This window comes from Notolepis coatsorum, assembly GCF_963971535.1.
Source record: "Notolepis coatsorum genome assembly, chromosome: 16".
NCBI lineage: Eukaryota > Metazoa > Chordata > Actinopteri > Aulopiformes > Paralepididae > Notolepis > Notolepis coatsorum.
The window spans coordinates 31,736,406-31,761,711 of record NC_140180.1 but is presented as its reverse complement, the minus strand read 5'-3'; the positions used below and the strand labels follow the sequence as shown (position 1 = coordinate 31,761,711).

The 25,306-nt window shown below is 43.4% G+C and overlaps 1 protein-coding gene across 2 annotated transcripts in view; it reads left to right on the top strand.

The window, feature by feature from the left end:
* The first annotated feature begins 245 nt into the window (after positions 1–245).
* Positions 246–25,306, top strand: part of LOC311242747 (alcohol dehydrogenase class-3-like) — a 32,464-nt gene continuing 7,403 nt past the window's right edge. Inside the window, exons 1-6 of one of the 2 annotated variants that reach the window (XM_084331766.1) lie at positions 246–383; positions 664–765; positions 8,561–8,711; positions 10,073–10,160; positions 10,279–10,498; positions 23,696–23,956. In XM_084331766.1, the coding sequence (XP_084187892.1) occupies positions 366–383; positions 664–765; positions 8,561–8,711; positions 10,073–10,160; positions 10,279–10,498; positions 23,696–23,956 (840 nt within the window). In that variant the 5' untranslated portion in view covers positions 246–365. Of the gene's footprint in view, positions 384–612; positions 766–8,560; positions 8,712–10,072; positions 10,161–10,278; positions 10,499–23,695; positions 23,957–25,306 lie in introns of both variants that reach the window. The other variant, XM_084331765.1, reaches the window with a different exon arrangement.

Genomic DNA, 25,306 nt, shown 5'->3' with positions numbered 1-25,306 from the left:
GCAGCGTCCTGAGGCTGCCGCGGGGCGTGGCCGCGGCGGGTCACGTGCCTGTCGGGGCCAATCAGGCCTACCCCGGAAATAGCAACGGTTGCGGAACAGCTACAGGCTGCCCGGTGAGAGGATTCTCCGGCGCTGCAGCTGGACCCTATTGAGCAGTACCGTCTCTGCGCCTCTACGTCACAGCAGCCCCCGCAACACAGCGGAACAGTCCAACTCTGGCAGGAGAGTAATCACGTTGCCTGCCACTTGGAAGTTGGGCCAGAACTTACAAGATTCCAGACCAAAACCCAATAACATAATATTTTGCCTAAAGGCGTTAACCACTCATCTTCAGTACATTTGCTTATGTTTTACTCCAAATTAAAATGTCAACTGAGGGTCAGGTAAGAAAAAAAAGCCTGTCATACACCACTATTATTTACACATTGCTATTGGCATTTAGTCATCTGTGTGGCCTTGTGTCACATAGCCTCCCTCCTGGGATTGGTTACATCACATGCAATAAGATAACTATTTTCACTTCAGTAAACAGCTACACCCGGTTCGCCTTTATGCACCTCACGATGTATGATAACGGTTGATTGATTGATTGATTGAAAACTTTATTAACAGATTGCAGAATGGGTACAGTACAGCTCTCGGAAGATGCATTATTCCCCCCAGGTAATCAAGTGCAAGGCAGCTGTAGCATGGGAACCTGGTAAACCTCTGACTGTTGAAGAGGTGGAGGTGGCCCCACCTAAAGCTCATGAAGTGCGCATCAAGGTGAGATGCTCCTACTAAATTAACCAATAACACGAGGAAGCATTATCTTGCATTTCTGGAAGTCTTTATTTGTGAGCTTAATTGTCTACCTGGGTTCCATCCTAGAGGCAAATCTTTCCTGTGACAAAATGGCAACCAATGTAATAAAAAAAAAAAGTCAACCAACGAACAAGATTCTTGTACCGGATCTCCTCTCTGGTAAACAAGAATACCTTGAATACTCTAACAGGAGCACTCATTCAAGGGTACTATGACTATGCTTGCACCTCAAAGGCCCTAAAAAAAGACTACAAATATCACAAAACAAACTGGTCAGACTACTGCTTGGCCTTACTCCTAGAACCCACCTCACCTCTGACCATTTTGACAACCTAGAGTAGATGACAGACTCAGAGTACAGAAACTTGCAATGGACCTGGTCTACAAGATACACTACACCACTAAGATACCAGTACATGTCGAAATACTTCCCAAAGGTCAGTGAATTCCATGACCACAACACCAGAGGGAGTTCCACAAATCATGTTCAACCCAGATTTGGCTCAAACAAGGGACTAAACACGTTTCGCAACTATGCCACAACAATGTGGAATGCCCTACCCACAGCCGTAAAATAATGTGAATCCCTACCCTCCTTCAAAACCGCTTTCAAAGAGCACCTACATGTGGCTGCAATTCGAAACTGGCCCCGGTAAATGTCCAAACCCCCCCCCAACCACCTCCAATGTACAGTTCCTTCCCCCTCGAATATATATATCTTTTTTATGATCTCTTTCTCATAAACAGTACTGTATATTTGTATATCTTGTATGTCATAAATGTGAGGATGAAACAGTACTGTATATCCGTATGTCATGTATGTCATAAACGTCCTGATTAATTGAAAATCGGGGACCCTGATGTAAACAAGATGAAAGTCTTTTTCTGGTCTGCATCCCCTTAACACTTTCAGTGCCGGCCGTGTTTTCCTTTTTACCCCCTTGAATGCCGCCACCCACTTCAATGATAGCGACGAAACGCATAATCTATGTTTTAAATTATGGCTATGTGTCTAATCTGCCCGTCGCTTATCAATGACTTGTTTGCAGTCAACATTGTCGAAACGGATTGTTTTTTAATCGGTTCATATCCTTTTTATAGCATTTCGAAAAGCTATCGTTTTCTCGAAAATTTCCGGAAAATAGAAAGATTCCCTCATAAACGGCATTTATTGGAATATTCTCGAATACACTAGACACGTTGTCATTTGTCGGCCTATTTATGAATCGTTTTCAAATAAACGCTAGATTATCGATAGTATATGTGTACTTATGCACTAGGCATGGGCGGTATGACGGTATTAAGGTATACCGGGGTATTTAGAGATACCGACGGTATTGAAAATCAATACCGTCAAAATCACAGATCCATTTCAGTTTATATTACAGTGAAATGGAGTTTTAACAGTGGTTGGTTGTAGTGCACTGCACACACGCGCCAGCAGAGGGCGAGACCAGTCCTCGAGTCACTAGTGGAGTGAGGCAGCGTGGTTGTCTACACACACAGGAGGAGGAGGGGAAACCCCGCTTCACTGGAAATTAAATGAGAGTCGAGACACGCTTACCGTTGCTGCCTGGTGCTGCGGGCTAACTGGCTGTTCTGAGAGCTAACTGTTGTGTATGTGTATCACAACGGTGGTCACGCTTTACGGTAATGTTGCGACAGTGCTGTGAAAATACCGTAAAACGTTGTGGTAACGAGAGTGTGTGTTGTTGTGGACTGGTGGAACAAGCAAATAAACGGTAAAACGTTACGTCGCAGTCCGGTGTGTTTTTAAATACACAATACTAACTACTAGTATTAGGGTGCTGCGGGGCTGCTGGCTACCATTCTGAGAGTTAACGTTAGTATTACTAGGATGCTGTGGGCTTCTGGCTAGTGGCTCCATTCTGAGAGCTAATGATAGATGGCTAACTGGCCATCTCCGCGATTTGTTTACTTGGTAACACGGGTTGCCACAGGTTGCCCCCCCCCCCCCCCCCCCTGATGAAAATGAAAGTCATACCGTTCAATACCGTACACCGGGGTATTATATAATCAAGGTATAACGGTATGAAAAAAGTGATACCGCCCAAGCCTATTATGCACGCTATAGAAGCGAGCTGAGAAATCGATTACCTCATTTCCTCAACATCACACACACACATACGGGACACGCTGAGATATAGTTCAAAACAGCTCCGATTACCTCAAGACTGGTAACATAGATTCCTTACCTTAGATCAGATGTTCTCCAAAAAGATTATTCCAATTCCTGATCGCCATTCCAAATATCGATCCCGTTTATTGATTGATTATTGGCTGCTGTAAATATATATTCCATATATATTTCCATCTCGCGATCACTTCCCTCTTGATCAGACGGCTCGCCAGCATAGTGGAACCAGTAGGCTCCCCCCACACACATCCACCACACATCCACCAGTATAATCGAATGGCCTGCAGTTACACAGGGATAGACGATAGGGGGCGGTATTTTCCCATCGGAGCTCCTAGAGGGGCTGCTGTACCAACGGGAGACTCGGTTGATGAAATATGAATTCAGATCGCTAAAAAAAAAATAAAACGACAATTTGCGTCGTCGGCACTCAACGGGGGGCATGAAATACCGACATAACACGTCGTCGGCACTCAAAGTGTTAAAAATTGTTTGTATTGAGCCGTACTGTATTGTACCCATTCTGCAATCTGTTAATAAAGTTGGGCCTGGTCTACAAGATACACTACACCACTAAGATAACCATGTACCTGTTGAAATACTTCCTAAAGGTCAGTGAAGTCCACAACCACAACACCAGAGGGAGTTTCACAAATCACGTTCAACCCAGATTCGGCTCAAACAAGGGACTAAACACGTTTAGCAATTATGCCACAATAATGTGGAACGCCCTACCCACAGTCGTAAAGGAATGTGAATCCCTAATTTGTTTGGCATTTTATTGCTTTATTGGACAGGCGCAGCAGAGAGGAAGGATGGGAGAAGATATGGGGGGAGGACATGCTGCAAAGGTCGCTGTGTTCTGAGTCCCCTCTACTCGCTGTACACACATGACTGTGTGGCACAGCGGAACAACAACACAATCATCAAATTTGCTGACGACACAGTAGTGGTGGGCCTGATATCTGCAAATGATGAGAGGGCCTACCTGGAAGAGGTAGAGGTTCTGGTGCGGTGGTGTCAGGAGAACTGCCTCTCCCTGAACGTCAGCAAAACAAAAGAGATGATTGTGGACTTTAGGAGGTCGGGGGTCAGGGACTACAGCCCCCTCAGCATCGACGGGGCACCGGTCGAGAGAGTGAACAGTTTTAAGTACCTCGGAGTCCACATATGCGAGGACTTGACATGGACCACATACATTGACAGTGTAGTCAAGAAGGCACGACAGCGCCTCTACTTCCTTAGGCGCCTAAGGAAGTTCAAAGTGAGTCAGAAGATCCTTAAGAACTTCTACTCATGCACAATAGCACAAATGCACAATCCTGACTGGCAATATCACCTCCTGGTTTGGGAATAGCACCGCACAAGACTGTAGCAGACTACAGAGAGTGGCCCGTTCAGCCGAACGCACAATTGGAGGTGGGCTTCCCACTCTCCAAGACATTTACAACAAGCGTTGCAGGAGTAAGGCTAAGAGAATAATCAAAGACTCTAGTCACCCTAACAACTGCCTCTTTGAACTGCTGTGGGCAGGCAAGCAATACCGGAGTATCATGGCCAGTACAGAGAGACTCAGAAGGAGCTTCTATCCCCAGCCCATCAGGATGCTCAATGACAATAACACTATGTAACAAACCATCAAATAACACTCACAGCACACACATCCACACAAGTACACACTCACTTTAAATAAACAACTCACTGTAGCACCCACTTTACTCACTTTAGACACTTTAACACTAGCACAGCCGACAAGGGGTCAAATGACCCCTAGGCATTTTCAATAAATGTATCCTAGTCACTCGGTCGAGCTCCAGCTCTGTCACTCAATGACTTTTCCTAAAAGTACCTGTTTTATCTGGCACGGTTTCTGAAATTTCTAAATGACTTCAGGAAAATGTAATTGGAACGTTATTCCACATATATGGAATATATATGTGGGAAGTCACAGCACTTTGCGAGCGTCTAGCGCAGGGGTGGCCAACCCGTGGCTCGCGAGCCGCATGTGGCTCTTTGCCCGTCAATGTGTGGCTCTTCCAAAAAAAGATATATATATAATATATATATATTTTTTTAAATTATTTTAAATTAACACTTTAATCGCCGTTGACGCTGAAACACGTCTTTCCCCGCCATGCTCATTCTGCCGAAGACGCTGGACAGCGTCTTTGATATCAATATTTCAAAAATCTGTGATCATATTTCTCCCCCGGAGACATGAGATGTACTGGTGAGCCCCTCAACTCTACAACGGTTCAAGAGCGCCATCTGGTAGCCGATCGGCGGATCGCCCAGGGCATAAACAGGAAGTGGAAGCTGGTGCTCATTTCAATTCGGTCCGATCACTCGCTAATAGTCCCAGGACCAGTGGTGCAGTCGTGGTCACACGCGGTTACACGCCGTGTTACCAGATCACTGAGGCAGAACTAAGTACGCGCGATCGCGCACGGATGTGTACTCGCGTGTACGCGCACACAAAAATGCGCTGTATCCATTCGTTGTGACCAAGTACCCGGCGGCCACCGTTTTACATAACAAAAAGCGCAGGTATAGACTAGGTGTCTGGGTGTTGGCTATCTGCTTATGATTAAATCAAGCGTCTGCTGTGCTGCGCGCCAGCTTTCCAATTGCTCTCGCGCGCGCACATTCACACAAATAGAGAGCAAGAACAGCGTGTATGATAGAAAGATTGCACTTGCGTATATGCGCTTGTGTGTGTGTGTGTGTGTGTGTGTGTGTGTGTGCGTGTGTGTGTGTGCGTGTGTGTGTGTATAACTGCGCGCGCGAGTGGGTGTGAGCGCACCACAGGTTCATCACCAAACCTCCCTTGCTGTGCACTAGGAGTCATGCACACACAAACTTCAAGTAAACACAAGTTGTCTGATTATTTTAAGTTTGCTTTTGTGTTTGTGTGTAAAACAATTTCTTTAATTGAATTAACTTAAACTAAAAGTAAATACAAACTAAATTAACAATGTAACTTACATTGTTAATTTAGTTTGTATTTACTTTTCTAGTTTAAGTTGATTCAATTAAAGAAATTGTAACTACTATTACATTTAAAACATTGTTTTTTTTTCAACCATATCTGTTGACAATATAATTTCTTTATATATTGAAGGCTACATCCTGCTACCTTTTTCAGCTTCTCTATTAAAAAAAAAAAAAAAAAAAAATCTGTTCTGTGCGCATGCACGTTACCAGTTCCCATATTACGACTGCACCACTGCCCAGGACTTGAGCTGATCACAACGGATAGTGATCCGTTACCAATAACTCGATAAACAACATGATTTGGACGTATATACTATTATACAACCTGGAAATGGATCGGATATTTCGACATCCCATAATAGAAAAAATTCTGTTCCACGCTCATCTCCCAACGGCGAGAGGAAGCTACGGTGAGTTTCAGCGTTATTTTTTAATGTCTTCTATACTAACTGCTCTAATGATCATATCACCCACACTAGATTAATGATATAACGTTGCCCACGGAATTATAAACGACCCCCCCCCCCCCATCCGGTCAACATCAGATGATACGTAGTAACTTCTAGAAGCACGTCCATTTGAAATTTTTTATCTCGCACAGATTCCTACCAAACTGTATTTGATCATCAATATAATGCATTTAGGGCTAGAAATCAAGTTCTGGAGAAAGCTGCAGAAAACGATAAAAACATACTTATACTTTAGACCGTATTTTAGTATGAATATGTGAATGAAAAAGTATAACGTTGCTACACCCTGAACAATAGATATAGGACGTTGAATGGGCCATAGTAAAAAATAAAATGTTGTCACTAGAACCTGTGGTAAACCTCATATTTTTATATTAAGAGGTAATTATATAGTTTACACTGTTTATTTTTCTCATATTTCTCATATAAGCTGTCGGGTCATCTGACCCGTTCCGGCGGGAATCGGTGACATTTTCTCCATGGCTGTTCTAGTGTTAACACACTTTATATTTATTGGTAAAGAGATTTGCACTACAACTCATACCTCATTGCACCTTACCCTAAGTTGTACACCTCATCCCATTTCTGCATTGTACTGTATATTGTATTGTAACTCAGTTACTAATTTTCTCTACTCTGTATTGTATATATGTATATTGAACACTTGTTTACACTTGTTTACGTACTTTTGACTTCTATTTTATACTTTATCTATTTTTTATCTAGCACACTCTCAGGAGCAAAACAGGAAAAAGCATTTCATATAAAAGTATTCTGTATTTTTGTATGACAACTAATAAAGAAACTTGAAACTTGAACTTGAACTTAGGTCCGGGAGTCGAACCCGGGACGACCGCGTTGCACTGCAGCGCAGTTACGTGGTGTGCCACCCTGGCGCCCCGGATCTATATATTTTTTTGATCTCTTTTTCTTACGCAGTACCGTATATTTGTATGTCTTGTATGTCATAAATGTCTTGATGAATTGAAGATCGAGGACCCTTATGTAAACAATACAAAAAAAAAAAAAATCTGTTAGCAGTTGTTAGTATTGAGCTGTACCCATTCTGATTGATTGATTGATTCAAAACTATTAACAGATTGCAGAATGGGTACAATACAGTACGGCTCAATGCACACAATTGTTAAGGGGATGCAGACCAGAGAAAGACTTTTGTCTTGTTTACATCAGGGTCCCCCATTTTCAATTCATCATGATCTGTTGAATGTGATCTGTTCTGTGATCTGTTAATAACGTTTTCAATCAATCAAGCATGTTAAAGTGGTACATGGTCCAGTTATGCTGCTCTGATTAAAGGTTATGTCACCGGCGCCGCATACCCCACACTACTCTAACCGTGGCCTCAGAATTCACGCCACACACCCACTCCGCACGTAAACTATAAAATAGCGGCGTGCAAGCTAATGATCCTAGCCAGCCTTGTTTCCAATGTACTAACTATCACCCTAAAATACTCCGTTCCGCCCCAATACATTGCAACAACGTCCACCGCATACCCCACACTACTCTAACGTGGCCTCAGAATTCACGTCACACACCCACTCCGCACGTAAACTATAAAATAGCGGCGTGCAAGCTAATGATCCTAGCCAGCCTTGTTTACTACCCAGAGGTGCACCGCGGGTCTCCTTCGCTGTCGCCATCTCCTTCACTGATTGGTTAGTGCATGTGCTCATATCCAAGCTTGGAAAATCGATATATCGAAACTTTGCGACCACGTTTCATGTTTATTTCGAGGAGATAATTTATCGCGATAGTTATCGTTATCGCTTTATCGCCCAGCCCTATGTTAAAGTGGTATATGGTCCAGTTATGCTGCTCTGAAGTTGTCAGGCTTCAAATGTGAAAGCCTATAATCTTCATACATTCTTGCCATATTTTTCTTCAAATTAACTAGTAACTGATGGGTTCAGATAAATGTAGTGGAGTTAAAATGTACAATATTTCCTTTGAAATGTAGTGGAGTAAAAGTATAAAGTTCTCTAAAATGAAAATATGTACAGTACAAGTAGCTTGAAATTGTACTTAAGTACAGTACTTGAGTAAAAAAGACTTTCCACCACTGGCCGACTGCCATCTAAAGAGCATGGACTAAGAACCAGTGCTTTGACAGGTTGCAGCCAGTGGAGTGTGCCACACAGACTGGGTATATCTTTATGAGGCGGATGAAAAGATGACCAAGAGGCCTTACCCGTTAGTCCTGGGCCACGAAGGAGCAGGAGTGGTGGAGAGTGTTGGCACTGGTGTCACCAAATTCTCACCAGGTAAAACGACCAACTACTTACTGTGTACGCCCATAGAGATTAGGACTGTCCCGATTACCTTTTCTTTCTTTTAGCTTAGAAGCCTCATTAGAAATTATCAGAGAATAATCTAACCTTCATTCTTCCCACAAGCAGTGTCATTCAATGTGATTTACCGTAATTCCTCTAATAGTAACCGGGTCTCAAATACAAGCCGGGTCTCTATTAATGGCCGGGTGCGCTCTTGAGCTAAGCAATTATAAGCCGGCCTCCTAATACAAGCCGGGTTACTAATATACTGAGCTGCATACTGAGCTAGTTACTTGATTTCACTTTGAAAACGTTGAAATGACCAGTGACCACCTGTAATTGCACTGTTTACTATTTCATACAGTACTTGGTTTCAATAAATGAACCCAGTACATTTTACTGGGTTCAAACTGACACAAAATGTTGATTTATTCATTATGATCCGTTTGAAAATTTGAAATATAGGCCTCCCTCTTATACAGGCCTCCTCCTAATACAAGCCTGGTACCCGCTACAGTTGAAACAAATACAAGCCGGGGTTACTAATAGAGGAATTACGGTAATCAGATTCTGATCTGATTTTCAAAATGAAGGTTGGATATAGGCACATTTTTGTAATAATAAAAATAAAATAAAAACCTGCAAACAAAGAGGAAACTAAGCATTCAAATTGTGATTTTGGCATCGATTACCATGGCAGCAATTGAAGCTTTAATCCGTGCGGGTCAGCCCTAATATTACAGATATTTTAGAAAACACACTGGCACAGTGGTTTACAATCTCTGGATGTGAATGAGTTTGATCGTGTTGTAGCTAAACGTAGCTTCATGTGAGGTCTTAGTTAACAAGTCCTTCAAGATTCTAAGTGATACTTAAAGGGTAATTCCACTCTGATGTATAGATGTAGCAGTACTGTCTATCTGTATGTCATGTATGTCATATATGTTATGATGAATTGAAAATGGGGGACCCTGATGTAAACAAGACGAAAGTCTTTCTCTGGTCTGCATCCCCTTAACAATTGTGTGTATTGAGCTGTACTGTACTGTACCCATTCTGCAATCTGTTAATAAACTTTTCAATCAATCAATCAATCAATCAATCAGCCTATCTTGTATTTATAAAAGAAAGTTGCTTTACTACAAAGTAAAATGACCCCACAGCCAGTTCTGTGCATAGTTAGGCCAGAGACATAAACGACTGCGCATGCTGCTTTACAAAGGACTGCATTGAGGCGAAAAAGGGCAGGCGCAGTCAAATGTTGTCATTCCTACCTCAATCTGGTGAATGAGTTTAATGTTGTTTTGCAGTCGAATTTCCCTTTAACGCATGTCCCTTTTTTCTGTTCACAGGTGATAAAGTTATTCCGCTGTTTTTACCACAGTGTGGAGAGTGTGAGCGCTGTCTCAGTCCTAAGACTAATTTATGCAAGAAGAACTGGTAACATGTGCACACACTCATGCAAACGCACACAACCACACGCACAGATTATTCTATACTGATTGCTTTAGGTGTATGTGTAGTATTTTTTATTCAATCCCTTTCTATGTCCTCTTAGGGCGAACACTCAGATGGGTGTATTAGCTGATGGCACAAGCAGGATATCTTGCAAAGGGCAGCAGGTCTACCAGTTCCTCGGCGTCAGCTCTTTCTCCCAGTACACTGTGGTTCCTGATACCTCCGTCACCAAGATCAGAGACGATGCTCCTCTGGACAAAGTGTGTCTGCTTGGCTGTGGCATCACCACTGGTTACGGTGCTGCTCTAAAAACAGGCAAGGTGAGCATTGTTCCCACCCAGATACACTTACATTTACCTAGGCACATTTACACCCACCCAGGCACATTTACACCCACCCAGGCACATTTACACCCACCCAGATACACTTACACCAACCCAGGCACATTTACACCCACCCAGATACACTTACACCCACCCAGGTACATTTACACCCACCCAGATACACTTACACCCACCCAGGTACATTTACACCCACCCAGATACACTTACACCCACCCAGATACACTTACACCCACCCAGGTACATTTACACCCACCCAGGTACATTTACACCCACCCAGATACACTTCCACCCACCCAGGTACATTTACACCCACCCAGGTACATTTACACCCACCCAGATACACTTACACCCACCCAGATACACTTACACCCACCCAGGTACATTTACACCCACCCAGATACACTTCCACCCACCCAGGTACATTTGCACCCACACATGTACATTTACACCCACCCAGATACATTTACACCCACCCAGGTACATTTACACCCACCCAGATACACTTACACCCACCCAGATACATTTACACACACCCAATAGGGCCAGGGGCGTAGCTGGGGGGGGTAGCTTAGGATGATTCCAAGGGCCCAGCACTGAGGGGGGGGCCCCAAAAAGATTTTTTTTTTTTTTTTTTACTAGACATCACTCAGGTGTATTATTGATGCTCTCATTGATACTATGTTTGTTTCTGAAGTGTGTGTGTGTGTGTGTGTGTGTGTGTGTGTGTGTGTGTGTGAGATATATAGAGAGAGAGGGGGGGCTTTGGTAGACTATTGCATTGGTCCATTCATTGAATATGAACGCAATGCGACATCCTTTACTAGGCTCACCCACCAACAGTGCAGGTGCTGAACTGCTGATCCGAATGTATAGGTAAAAACCATATTATGCGTTTTCATCAATAAAAAAATGGCCAAAAAAAATTCGCTTACGCGCGCTCGCATTCACTGGGGGCCTACAAATACATTCTTTCATGGGGCCCAGAATCTGGAGCTACACCCCTGAATAGGGCTGCTTGATTATGGCAAAAATCATGATCACAATTATTTTGATTGATATTGAAAATGATTAAACATGATTACTCATTGATTTGCTGTGAAACTACAGTTTGGGCTTGTGGGTAATTTACAACACAGGACAAACTGAAAGCACCACGGCATGCGTTAATCATTTTATCTTGTTTTCATGATCGTTTTCAAAATCTTAATTGAAATTGAAACTCGATTAATCTCCCAGCCCTACCACCCAGGTAAGATGTTCACCCACCCATGTACATTTCCACCCACCCATGTACATTTCCACCCACCAAGGTACATTTTCAAAGGGTCAGACTGAACTTGTCCTCTCACAAAAAGTACTACTATCGCCTTCAATCATCTGACCTGCTTGGCTCCATCTCTCGCCATTCACACATTAGACAACGCCATCCTGTTTCTCATCCCAGCGAGGACTCACACATAGTAACAGTGCAACCCCCCCAGGGGGTTTACATGGTGAAACTTTCACGCAACTAACTTGGTTGCATTTGAGTTGCATAGTGTAAAGCCCTCTGCAACGCACTTGATGCTTCTCTGAAACTGCCACAACAGCCAATCAAAACGCCCATAACCTGCCAGATGATTACTTGAGTAGTCTTTCACCCACACTCATAGGCCATGTTTTCTCCTCTAGCATATCAACAAGAATTAGTCTATTGATGGTTGTTAATGGAGCAACTTCAGTACTTTGTACCTAGTAATAAAAGAAATACTGAGATCATTCCTCCTTGACATTAGGTCTACAATGTATCCACCTAACTATTCACATCTGTTTGCATAGCTTTAGCAGGCAGCTGATGTGATGCACTTGGTATCAACTGTTTACCTGCTGTGATTTAATTTATGAATGTAAAGCTATTTTTAGTTATCTATCTATCTTAGTTTTTCATCAAGATTGAGCTAGCAAAGCACTCTTGTGTTTGGAGAGGTAGTATTTATTTAGTTTGATATAATTACGAAGTGTTTCAACAAACTAATATTAGCCAGCCTAAGTAAACTGGCAACCTGTGAGAAACACTGGTGAGGGATTTCTTGGAATGTTCCATTTGGCCTCAACACACACACACATGGCCCTCTTCCACTGTAAGAACTTGCTGTGGTGAACCGTGCTGTCAAACCAAGCTCACAAGTTCCAAAATTGTTTCCATCGTAAACCTCTACATGAGGTTCTCAGAACTACATTTTGTAGCAACTCAGGAGGTTGAACTTGATTTCTAGGAATGCTCGGGCAGAGTTAGCAGTATTCTTGATTGTGATTGTGGTCAAACAAATCTGTAGTCAGTAGTCACACGTGAGAAGTAGCTAGCTACAACCTTTGGAGATGGCATGATGTTTTCCATGTTCTGTTGTGATACAGTGTAGCAGCAATACAACTGAGTTGGTTAGTTAATGTTAGCTAGCGGGCGGCTAGGTGGTGCAGTGGGCAAGGCGCTCACCACCAATGCAGGAGACGCTGGGTTCGAGCCCAGCTCTCCGCATTGCTATCAGCTTGGCTGGTCGTTCATACTAATACAATTGGCAGTATTAGGGGGTGGGAAGCTGATGGGTGGGGATCGGACATTGTGGACAGCGACTCCTACAGGTGGGTTGGTGTGCCTGCGCAGCAGAATCAGGAAGCGACGGGGGCGGCGTGCCCTCCAAACGCAGACCCCCGACGTTGCGAGATCACGCTGTGCAGGTGAAAAGATGCGACTGCTGCTTCCTCGAGTACCGGAGGGGACATGTGATGCAAGGCTTAGTCCACATTGCAGCCGGCTTGTGGGAGGCATGGCCTAACAGCGTTCGAGACAGGGGAGGGTAGAATTGGACGATACGAAATTGGGATGGGAGAAAAATAGAAAAATGGGAGAAAAAGTAGATAATGATGTCATGCTCCTTTTAGGTTTAAGCCAATGGCAGTGTTTTGCTTCCCAGAGTGCTCCAACGTTGTGTTGTGATCGCCTGGATGCGATGCTGGTTAGCTAACGTTAGCGAGCTACTGTAGCTTGACGTAAAGCACCTTGGCCCGGTGTTTGCAAACTCCGTTCTGGCATTGTCGAGGCAAAGTTGAAAATGTATTTGTAGGCAGATTAACACAGACCTGTCACACAAGTTTGCACTGAAAAATGTGTAGGCAGATTGACATAGAAGACCAGTCGCTCCCAGGTTTTACCAGTAGACTTGAACTAAACGGGATAGAACAATCAAACACCCATGTCATCACCTTCCTCATTTTCAACCAGAGAGGATTCTGTTTTTGCATCGCTGCATCATTATTATTCTAACCCTAACTCTTTCTCTAATCAACATGAAATATATACATTTTATTGTTCATCTCTGATCTCTTATAATTTCTTTCTTTCTTTTTTGTTTAAACATTTAGTATTTTGAACAGATCGAAATTAAGTCAATAAGACAATTGTATGTGAATTCAAGCATTTTCAACTCTTCAAAAGATAACTGTAGCTCTTAGTAGAGAGCCTGACACAGAAGTGGATTATCACTCCTGCAAGTTTACCATCATCCCAAGACTCAATAAAACAAATTCTCCTGGGTGGGTGAAATCACAAAAATTACTCCTGTCCCGTCCTGTTCCCGCTTTCTTTTAAGGTGGTAGGCTACTTATTACCAGGGGTGCAGTGGTCATGCCACGCGGTACCACGCCGTCCCAGCACTTTTCTGAGCAGAAGTACGCGCACGGATGTGCACGCGCGCGCACACAAAAATGCGTTCACAACTTTCACTCGAGTACCGGCACTTATCTATCACCTAGTCTTTGCATAACAATAGCATAGCAATAGCATAACAAAGAACGAGAAGTGCAAAACCAAAATACAAGCCCTGTGGGGGTTTGCTTGAGCTGTGGAACCTCTCACAATGGTCCCGACTGGAAGGATGAGACATTTCTTAAGTTGTGCTTCAGAAGGAAACTGTCCTTCTGTAAACTGTAAGTTACATTGTTAATTTAGTTTGTATTTACTTTTCTAGTTTAAGTTAATTCAATTAAAGAAATTGTAACTACAATATTGTATCTACAATTACATTTAAAACATTGTTTGTTTTTCAACCATATCTGTTGACAATATAATTTCTTTATATATTGAAGGCTACATCCTGCTACCTTTTTCAGCTTCTCTATTTCAAGGCAATATTTACAAAAACTAAACTAAAACTAGTAATTTCCTATACAAACATGTTTCCTATTTTATGCATAATAATCATCTATTCTGTGCGCACGCAAGGGAACATGTATGCGCGCGGGAGCGCGCATGCGCGTCTCTCTCTAGGTCGTCTTCGGACGGGCCCTCCATCGGTGCTTCCAGTCACCCGATCCTCCATGCATCTGGCTAGCTCGCCGGTGCATTCTGTTCCCACATCTCTCCTGAGTACGTCCACGTAGGTTAATGTGGGATGTCCTCGTGATCGATGCCCGTGTGTTGGTTCCCACAGCACAAGTTTGCTGGTTGGCATCTCATGGTGTCACATGGTGTCAACAGTGACCTGCCAGCCTTATTCTCCTGACTGCCACTTTCTCGCTCACCCTTAGCACCCCCCCATACAAGTTTGCATTAGTGACATGCTCATCCCTGTTGATGTTGAGCACCACACGCATCATTCTGGTGTAGCGGCACGGTGGTGTAGTGGTTAACACTGTCGCCTCACAGCAAGAAGGTCCAGGGTTCGATTCCCGCTTGGGGACCAGGTTTCCATGATGCCAGTTACCCAGGTGGGGTATCTCCCATATTTCTGTGTGGAGTTTGCATGTTCTCCCCGTGCTCGCAAGGGTTTCCCCCCGATAAGATAAACCCAATGGAAAAACATGCACAACAATAGATCGCTAACGCTGTGGCGTCCTTGACGAAGACGGACAGGAGCACTTGGATTGGTCCCCTGGCGCGGCTCACGTTGACGCCTGTCTGCTCCCGGCTGCCCTTGGGGGGGAAGGACGACGGGATGGGTTAATCGCAGATACGAATTGCATGCATGCATCGCATGTGTGCCGATTGATGACCTCTGAGCAGGTCCTAAATTATTAGCACCCATCCAAGGACTTCTGCAGGGTGGGCTTCAAGGTCCAGCATTCACTGCCATACAAAAGTGCACGTGGCGTCATTTAAACAGAGTACAGGCACTTTTTCTTTTCTTTTTTTTTCTCCTTTTTCCTCCGATTTTCTCCCATCCCAATGTTAGTAGTTTTGCCAATTCCCAATCCCCTTCCTGGTCGCTGCGCACTTACCCCCCACAGTCGGTCTGGGAGAGTGGAGGCTATCACGTGCTTCCTCCGACACACGTCTAGCCAATCAACCGCTTCTTTTCACCTGGCAGCGCGGACTGTAACGTGTGGAAGGATCACACTACCCCCCTTAGATCCTATCCGCGCTGAGCAGGCGCCCCGACCGAACTGTAGGAGTCACTACTTACAACGACCCGGACCCACCCCGCCAGCTTTCCCACCCTCTAATACAGCCAATTGTATTAGTGTGAACGGCCAGCCAAGCTGGTGACAACGCCGGAGCTGTGAGCTGGATTCGCCTGTCTCCGGTGTTGGTGACGAACGCAATCTCCGCTACGCCACCTGACCGCCGAGTACAGGCACTTCTGATATTACGACTGCACCCCTGCTTATTACTCAATGCAATGCTTTTGAATTGGAAACAGAGAATGGCCATTTCATTCAGAATCAAGAAAACATTGCATATTCATAGTAATATGGATACATATATGTTAATAATTGATCATGTCCTGCCCACTCATATGGCACTCAGGTTAATTATTAATATTTTATAAAAAATAGCAGGTAATTAATACTTTGACTTCATCTAAGTAATTACTAATTATTACTAGACACTCAGCCAACATCAGTATGTGGCAGAGAAGACTATCATGGTTCATGTGACAGCAGTGCATTTTTATTTCATCCACTAGGTGGAGCTAGATGTTCTCTGTCACCATCAAGTAGTCTCACAAGCAGCATGAGCCATTCTCTACACTAAATGCCAAAACTGCAGAGAGACTCATTTTTCAGCCCTAGTGATTTCTTTGCACAATGCTTTCTAGGACAGTTTGTTCTCATTGTCTGGCTATGGAGAAAGTGATTGACTGTGTGCATGAGGTTCATGTACAAACTAAACTGTCTAGAAGCATTTCAGTATTGAGTAAAGCAAAGCACGTTCTGGATCACAACACTCATATCACACAATCTTTACGGTTCACTGGTTTTATTGTATTTAAATTACTGTGCCGAGGTTTGGGGCAATCCATATAAATGTTCACTGCATTCATCTATAGTCTAATTCCCGAATTTCCCCAAGGGGATCAATAAAGGAATATCTTACCTTATCTTATCCAAAAAAAAGAGCCATAAGGATACATTATAATGCTGGATATCATCATCATCATCATCATCATCATCATCATCATCATCATCATCATCATCATCATCATCATCATCATCATCATCATCATCATCATCATCATCATTTATTCGTACATGGAATTACCACAGTCCAACAGTACATATTCCTATAATTCACCAAATACCATGGCCGAAAGGAACAGGAAGAAGAACAAATCTTATATATACCTGCCCCTACACACACACAACACACCGATAGACTTATTGTGTAAAACCAAACAGAATATACCCATTTTGCAAAAAATGGAAACATCAACACAACCAAATTAAATCAACATAAATAAACCCATTTTGTGTATTTATCAGTCAAACTACATATTTATCAAGATCATACTAAGTATTATTAGTTTATTCTTAACACATTAACTGCCACAGAGTTTGCCCGTCTCATACCACTCTCTGCCACCACTCTAAGCCTATGGAGATGTTCACCTTCTTTGCAGGGCTATAACTTTTTAAATTGTATTGCTAAATTGACATTACTATGGCCCATTCAACATCGATTATCTATCGTTCAGGATGTAGGAACGTTATACTTTTTCATTCATAGATTCATACGAAAATATCGTCTAGAATATAAATATGTTTTTATCGTTTTCTGCAGTAATTCCTAGTACGTGAGTTATAGGCATAAACGCATATATAGATTATCAACTGCCGTTTGTTGCAGATACACTCTATATTAAAAATTTCAACTGGCCATGATCCTAAACGTTATGACTCATGCGCGGATGAATGGGGGGGGGGGGGTCGTTTATAATTCCGTGATCGTCAGTAAATGCTTTATGTAGTATGGGTGATATATTGATCAGAGCAGTTTGCATTAATAATAGGGATGTCCGATATTATCGGCCTACCGATATTATTGGCTGATATCGGCATTAAAATGTGATATCGGAAAATATCAGTATCTGTAATTTTATTTAATTCTTTTTCTTTTTTTTACATTTCTATAGAAATTATGTCCGATATTATCGGCCTACCGATATTATCGGCCGATATCAGCATTAAAATGTGATATCGGTTGATATCGGTATCGGAAATTAAGAGTTGGACAATATCGGTATATCGGTATCGGTAAAAAAGCCAATATCGAGCATCCCTAATTAATAATAATAAACATTCACGCTGAAAGTAACGTTACTGTCCTCTTACCGTTCGCCGATGAGACTGGAGGAAAAATATCCCACTTATTTGACGGCGATCTACTAGATCCATTTCCGGTTTGTATAATAATAATAAACGCCCAAATCATATTGATTATTGAGTTATGGCAGCGATCCATATACACGGATGTGTGTCTAGAGTCCCACAACAATATGTGAGTGCCGGACGCATTTCCCAGATGCACAGAGATCACCAGAGAACCATTTCCGGTTGTAACTCGCCGATCATCCACCAGGCGGCAGTATTGAAGCGTTGCAGAGTTGTGCAGGCTCCCACTGTATCAGCCGAGGCTGGGTGAGGAATTATGAATACCATGGCGAAAATTTTTTATATGATATCAATAACGTCGTACGCCGTAGTTTGGCAGAATTAGCATGACCTTGAAACACGTTGTACGACGTTATTGGCGCCAAATGTGTTAAAGTCAAAAACATACAAATTCACAGATTTTGTGGAATTTCAAACAGCACAAATAATGTATGAAGCTAAAAATAATCTACTACCAGGAAATATTCGTGTTCATACAAAAATGAAAAGTTTCTGTATTTCAGAGTCTGAATGTGGAGCTAAAGAAATGCCCAAACATGAACCAGTTTAAAAAGAGCTATAAGGACATGATTTACATGAGGTACAGAGATGAAGAAGGGCTTTTTAAATGTACTGTAGATATGTGGAGGTATGTATGTATAAATGTATTTAGACTTTATTCACAATCACTGAGTAGTAGAGATCCTACCCTCCTACAGCCACTAATACACCTGTCACAGTACAGGGAGGCCTATGGAATTGTCAATCAGCAGTCAAGAAAGCTGACTTCATTACTGCCTACGCCCATAGTCAAAATCTGCAGCTCCTGGCTCTAACTGAGACCTGGATAACCCCCAATAACTCATCAACACCTGCAGCATTATCTACAAACTATAACTTCACTCACACACCTCGACCTTCCAGGCGGGGTGGAGGCACTGGCCTCATGACATCTCCTTCATGGACTACAAACTTAACACCCCTCCCAGCACTGTCACTCTCCTCTTTTGAATATCATGCAGTATCTGTCTCTAATCCTTTCAATCTCACCATTGTTACACTCTACCGCCCTCCAGGTCCGCTCGATCACTTCACAGATGAGCTGGACATGCTTCTAAGCTCCTTACCGGAAGATGGTACCCCTCTCCTTCTATTGGGCGACTTCAACCTGCCTGACTCATCTCAGTCAGTCATAGTAGTCTCCCTCCTACAATCATTTGACCTGACTCCCACTGCCATGCCTCCCACCCACAAAGCAGGCAACTCCTTGGATCTCATATTTTCCCGTAACTCCAGCATCATTAACACCACGGTAACTCCCCTACATGTATCTGACCATTCCTTCATATCCTTCTCACTAACTCTCATGCTTAACCGAAAGGTCTTCACCCCAACTCAAACCGTCTCACTCAGACGCAACCTGCCCTCCCTATCCCCCTCCACCCTCTCCTCTGACATACTATCCACTCTACCTTTGAGTGACACCTTCTCTGCTCTCTCCACAGAGATGGCAACCTCCACCCTCCTCTCAGCCCTTGCAACCTCCTTCGACAAGCTCTGTCCCCTCGTTGAGAAACCTGCCCGCCGTTCCCCACCCAGTCCATGGCTGACAGAACCAGTGAGAGAACAAAGACAGGTCCTGAGAGCAGCTGAAAGGAAGTATAGAAAGTCACGCCTCACTGCTGACATCGACACATATCACAACCTCTTGTTAACATTCTCCAAAACCATTACTAATGCCAAAGCTTCTTTCTTTCACCATAGGATCGAGGCCTCTGCCAAGAATCTTCGCAAACTGCATGCTACCATGTCCTCCCTCCTCACTCCCCCCCCCACCCCCCCCTCCCTCATCTTTCTCTGCCGAAGACTTTGCGATCTTCTTTGAGGAAAAAGTGGAGAACATCCGCAGCTCCTTCTCCCAACCCCCACCCATTCCAAATGCTGAATCGAGAACCTCATCCTTCACTCTGTCATCTTTCTCTCCCATTACAGAAGCCGAGACCCTGACACTGGTAACGTCGAACCGTCCGACTACATGCCAGCTGGACCGGCTACCTTCCCCACTCCTCCAGTCCATAGCACCAGACATCCTCCCATTCCTAACTGCAACCATCAACTCCTCACTCAACTCGGGGGTGGTCCCCACCTCCCTAAAACAAGCCAGAGTCACGCCCCTCATAAAAAAACCATCCCTGAACCCTACCGTCATAGGCAACTACCGTCCTGTCTCTCTTCTCTCCTTCCTTTCTAAAACACTTGAACGTGCTGTATCCAACCAACTTACTGCTTATCTCTTACAGAATGACCTCCTAGACCCTAATCAGTCAGGCTTCAGGACTGGTCACTCCACAGAGACAGCCCTCATTGCGGTCACAGAGGCACTTCACTTAGCAAAAGCGAAAGGCCTCTCCTCTGTCCTGATTCTCCTAGATCTATCTGCAGCCTTCGACACAGTCAACCACCAGATCCTCCTCGCGGCCCTCGCAGGAATGGGAGTGGCTGGCTCTGCGCTGACATGGTTGTCATCATACCTCAATGACCGCTCCTACCAAGTGTCATGGAGAGGGACCCTGTCGGCCACCCGTCCCCTGCGGACGGGTGTCCCCCAGGGCTCGGTTTTAGGACCCCTTCTCTTCTCCCTCTACACTAAATCACTGGGTAACATTATCACGTCTCATGGCTTCTCCTACCACTGTTATGCCGACGATACTCAACTCTTCCTCTCCTTCCCTCCCTCAGATATCCACGTCTCTGAGCGGATCTCGGCCTGTCTGTCCGACATCTCCGCCTGGATGACGACCAACCACCTCAAACTGAACCTAAGCAAAACAGAATTGCTCCACCTGCCGGCCAAATCCTCCCCCCTGACCGACCTTTCCATCACAGTCGAGAATGCAGCTGTGACCGCGTCCCCGACCGCCAAGAACCTTGGTGTTGTCCTCGACGACCAGTTGAACTTCTCTGCTCACATCGCAGCGACAACCAGAACCTGCCGATTCCTCCTGAGCAACGTCAGAAGGATACGCCCCTTCCTGACAAAAGAAGCCACCCAACTCCTCGTCCAATCAACAGTCATCTCCCGCCTCGACTACTGCAACGCACTGCTCGCTGGCCTCCCGGCCACTGCCACTAAGCCTCTTCAACTCATTCAGAACGCAGCGGCCCGCCTGATCTCAAACCTACCGAAGTCGGCCCATGTCACCCCACTTCTTAGGGACCTGCACTGGCTCCCCATTGCTGCACGAATCCGCTTCAAGGCCCTCGACCTAGCATACCGTGCGGCAAAGGGAACTGCTCCCGCCTACCTCCGGTCAATGGTCTCTAACTACACACCCTCAAGACCCCTACGCTCTGCATCTTCTGGCCGCCTCAGACCTACTCCTATCCAAGCTCCGGGAGGGTCATCAAAGAGAAGTCTCCTATTCTCAGTCCTTGCCCCACAATGGTGGAATGAACTACCCACCCCAGTTAGGACAGCCGAAACACGTCCAATCTTTCGCCGTCGACTAAAGACGCACTTCTTCAACCATTATCTGAATAAAAAAAAAAAAAAAAAAATCTAACCCTAACTAACCATACTGTCATGCACTTGTCCTAATAAACTAACCTACACTGTAGCACTCAACACTTTGATGAACATTGTTACTCAGCTGATAGAGTTGTGCTCTTCCTGATGGCTTGTCGTACAGAACTTGTAAGTCGCTTTGGATAAAAGCGTCAGCTAAATGACTAAATGTAAATGTAAATGTAAGGGGTATGATTAAATATGTTTTAATTTGTTTGAACTATTTTGGTTTGTTGTTGTTTTTTATAAAAAAAATAAAATGTTAATGTATTTAAAATGTTCACATGTTTGAAATAAAGATTTAATTCTATTAAATGCAATGTTACATTTGTTCAACAGAAGATTGTGTCAAATATTACCCAATGCTACATCGAGAAGGCTTTGTCTCTTCTGTGCTACGGAAGTCGTTGCAGTGATAGTAGAAGTAATCAATTCCTTCAGTAAAATAAAAGAAATACCATCATGGATTGGTACTCTGGCAAAATTCCTTCATTAAAAATTCTACTCAAGTACACATATGAAATTACAATTTATGTATAAAAAGTTAGAATACTTTTTTAATAGCATTCTTTGGTACAAAGAAACATTCCGTCTTTGACTTTAAATTGCCTGCATCGAAGTGAAAATGGATGATAATTAGGGATGTCCGATATTATTGGCCTACCGATATTATCGGCCGATATCGGCATTAAAATGTGATATCGGAAAATATCGGTATCGGTTTTCACAATTTTCTTTTTAATTTTTAATATTTCTTTACATTTCTATAACCTTTATTTACCCAGGCAAGCAAGTAAGAACAAATTCTGATTTTATTTATTGTCAAAAGTATGCATAATGTTGTGTTAATTCCACAACAAGAGATATGTAATGTTAATTACCTGAAATTATTCAGTTTTTTTGCGGGGGGGAACCCTGCATATATCGGTATCGGTTGATATCGGTATCGGAAATTAAGAGTTGGACAATATCGGTATATCGGTATCGGTAAAAAAGCCAATATCGAGCATCCCTAATGATAATCAATTGAATAAACTGACTTAAAGCTAACTAGTACTTTCAAGGGTAAACAATGATGAATGGAAGATGCATAATAAAGATAATATAAATAAAGAACAATACTAAATTATAAAGAACAATAAAGATAAATGAAATGGAGTAAAAACTAGATTTTTGCTTTGAGATGTAGCGGAGTAAAAGTATGAAGTCCCTTAAAGTGAAAACACTCAACTAAAGTACAAATTGAATACAGTGGATGAAAACAATATGGGTGGTAAAGACTCAAGAGTAGGGATGTCCCAATCGGATCGAACAGATCGGAACCGGAGCCAATCACGGCATATTTGAATTGATCGGTATCTGGTATATTGAGCCCAATCAAATTCAGATATTTTTTTTTGTGATCAAATATTTTTTTATTTTAACTTTGTTACCACATGGAACAGGACACATCACAATACAACAATAACAATAATACACAAAAAGACATCACAAAACAGCAACATAAAAAAAAAAAAAAAAAAAAAAGGAAGACAATAATGGAGACATACTGTACAGTGAACATCCTGAGCCCCCACCCTCATCAGACGCGGCAGCCACTATCCCCATCCCTCGAGGACCACTGGTCCGGCGCCCCAGCGAACCAAAGCATCACGCCTCTTTAACACCATGCTCCGACCAGACCCCGAACCAGCCCCCCCCCCCCCCTTCCGAGCCTGCGGCCATCAGACACACAACCAAATTCAGATCTCTTTTTGTAAAAGAAAAAAAAATATATATATTTATCTACCAAGCGTATCTTACCTACATTAAAATAGTTCTACTAACACTTTAATATACTTGTAAAAGTGTGCACTGTGCTGCTAGATTATCTAGGAAAGCACAAATATCAGATTGGAACACAGTATCGGCAGAGACTCAATATTAAATGACGGATCGGGATCAGGAAAACCCTAGTAAAGAGAAATTGTTGTCTGTTTCAGGTTGAGCCTGGTTCTACGTGTGCAGTGTTTGGGCTCGGCGCCGTCGGACTAGCCACCGTCATGGGCTGCCAGGCCGCCGGGGCGACCAGGATCATTGGCGTGGACATCAACCCCGACAAGTCTGAGAAGGCCAAGGAGTTTGGAGCCACAGAGTTTGTGAACCCCAAGGACCACAGCAGACCCATCCAGGAGGTCCTGGTGGAGATGACGGATGGAGGGGTGGACTATGCTCTGGAGTGCGTGGGAAGTGTAGCTGTGATGGTGGGTGTCTCACTCTCGCTGACCTTTTATATGGTCAAACAGTCATTTATAAGCAATCGCTCAGTAATAACATCATCTTCAAATATTGTCACATGTTCGGCGGTATTTCCGAGGTTTAAAGGAGCTGTAAGTGGTATTTTCTTTACATATTAAAAGAATAGCTCGGCATTCCGACAGCCATCACTGATATAGAGTGTTTGGTCAGTAACATGGGTCTCCAAGTCCCTCCGCTCTGCAGTTTTCTGGTATCCCGTTCCCACTTTATCAATTCAGGAGAGAGAACTCCACACTGAAAAAAATAATTGTCTGACAAAAATAAGAAATAAAAACTAAAATAATCTGCCAGTGCAGTAAACTAATTTGGCTTGGTAAAATTTCTTGAAATGAGTAAAAAATATCTAGGGTTCTCTCTCCTGATTGGATAAAGTGGGAAGGGGATACCAGAAAATGTATGTTTTGTTTACTGCAGAGCGGATGGACTGGGAGACCCATGTTACTGACCAAACACTCTATATCAGTGATGGTTGTCGGAGTGTAGAACTACTTAACACTTATTTTAACCAAAGAAAATACCACCTACAGCATCTTTAACTCATTCACGGTCAATCACAACTATAGTCGGGTTATCTCGCCATGCGTTGAGCGCCAAAACCCGAGTATAGTCGGGTTTTCTATCGTTTTTATAGTTTTTTCTTTTATGACTTGTTTTTTTATTCTCTACAGTCTCAGGGACCTCTGTGTATCATTGGGACTCATTCTGAGACACCGAGATTGCAATGCCGGCCGAATCCTTCTAGGTGGCAGTATCGCCTATCCTTTGAAACCTTATTTCACACTGTGTGTTACATTTTATATGGTCCAGGCGGAGAAATGGTACCCGGGCAAGTGAAAGGCTTCATTCGAGCCCCTTGGAACGCGTCCAGCACACTTCATGCATAGTTTGTCCCATTTCATGTCAGGGACACGGTGGACATCAATACTGGAAATTGCGATCAGACAATTGGAATATTCTTTTTGCAATACCTCCTAGCAAAGGTAAGGACTATATGACATAAAACCTACTTTGATCCTACAATGATTTCACATCGATCACAACGATAATATGTTACGTACTCCAAAACGTATGCCGTTGCTGACGATCAGAGCATCACAAAACTACCCCCCCCCCTTTGATGCCTTCATGATGAAACATACATACCTATTATATACCTTTGATTTGGAAATAGTATTGTGTCCAGGCGAGCAACGTAAACAACTTTAGCTAAATGCACATAGCGCTCCATAACTCCGCTTCCAGGAATTAGCCCGGATCACTCTGAAACTATACAATATTCACCACGCGATAACACA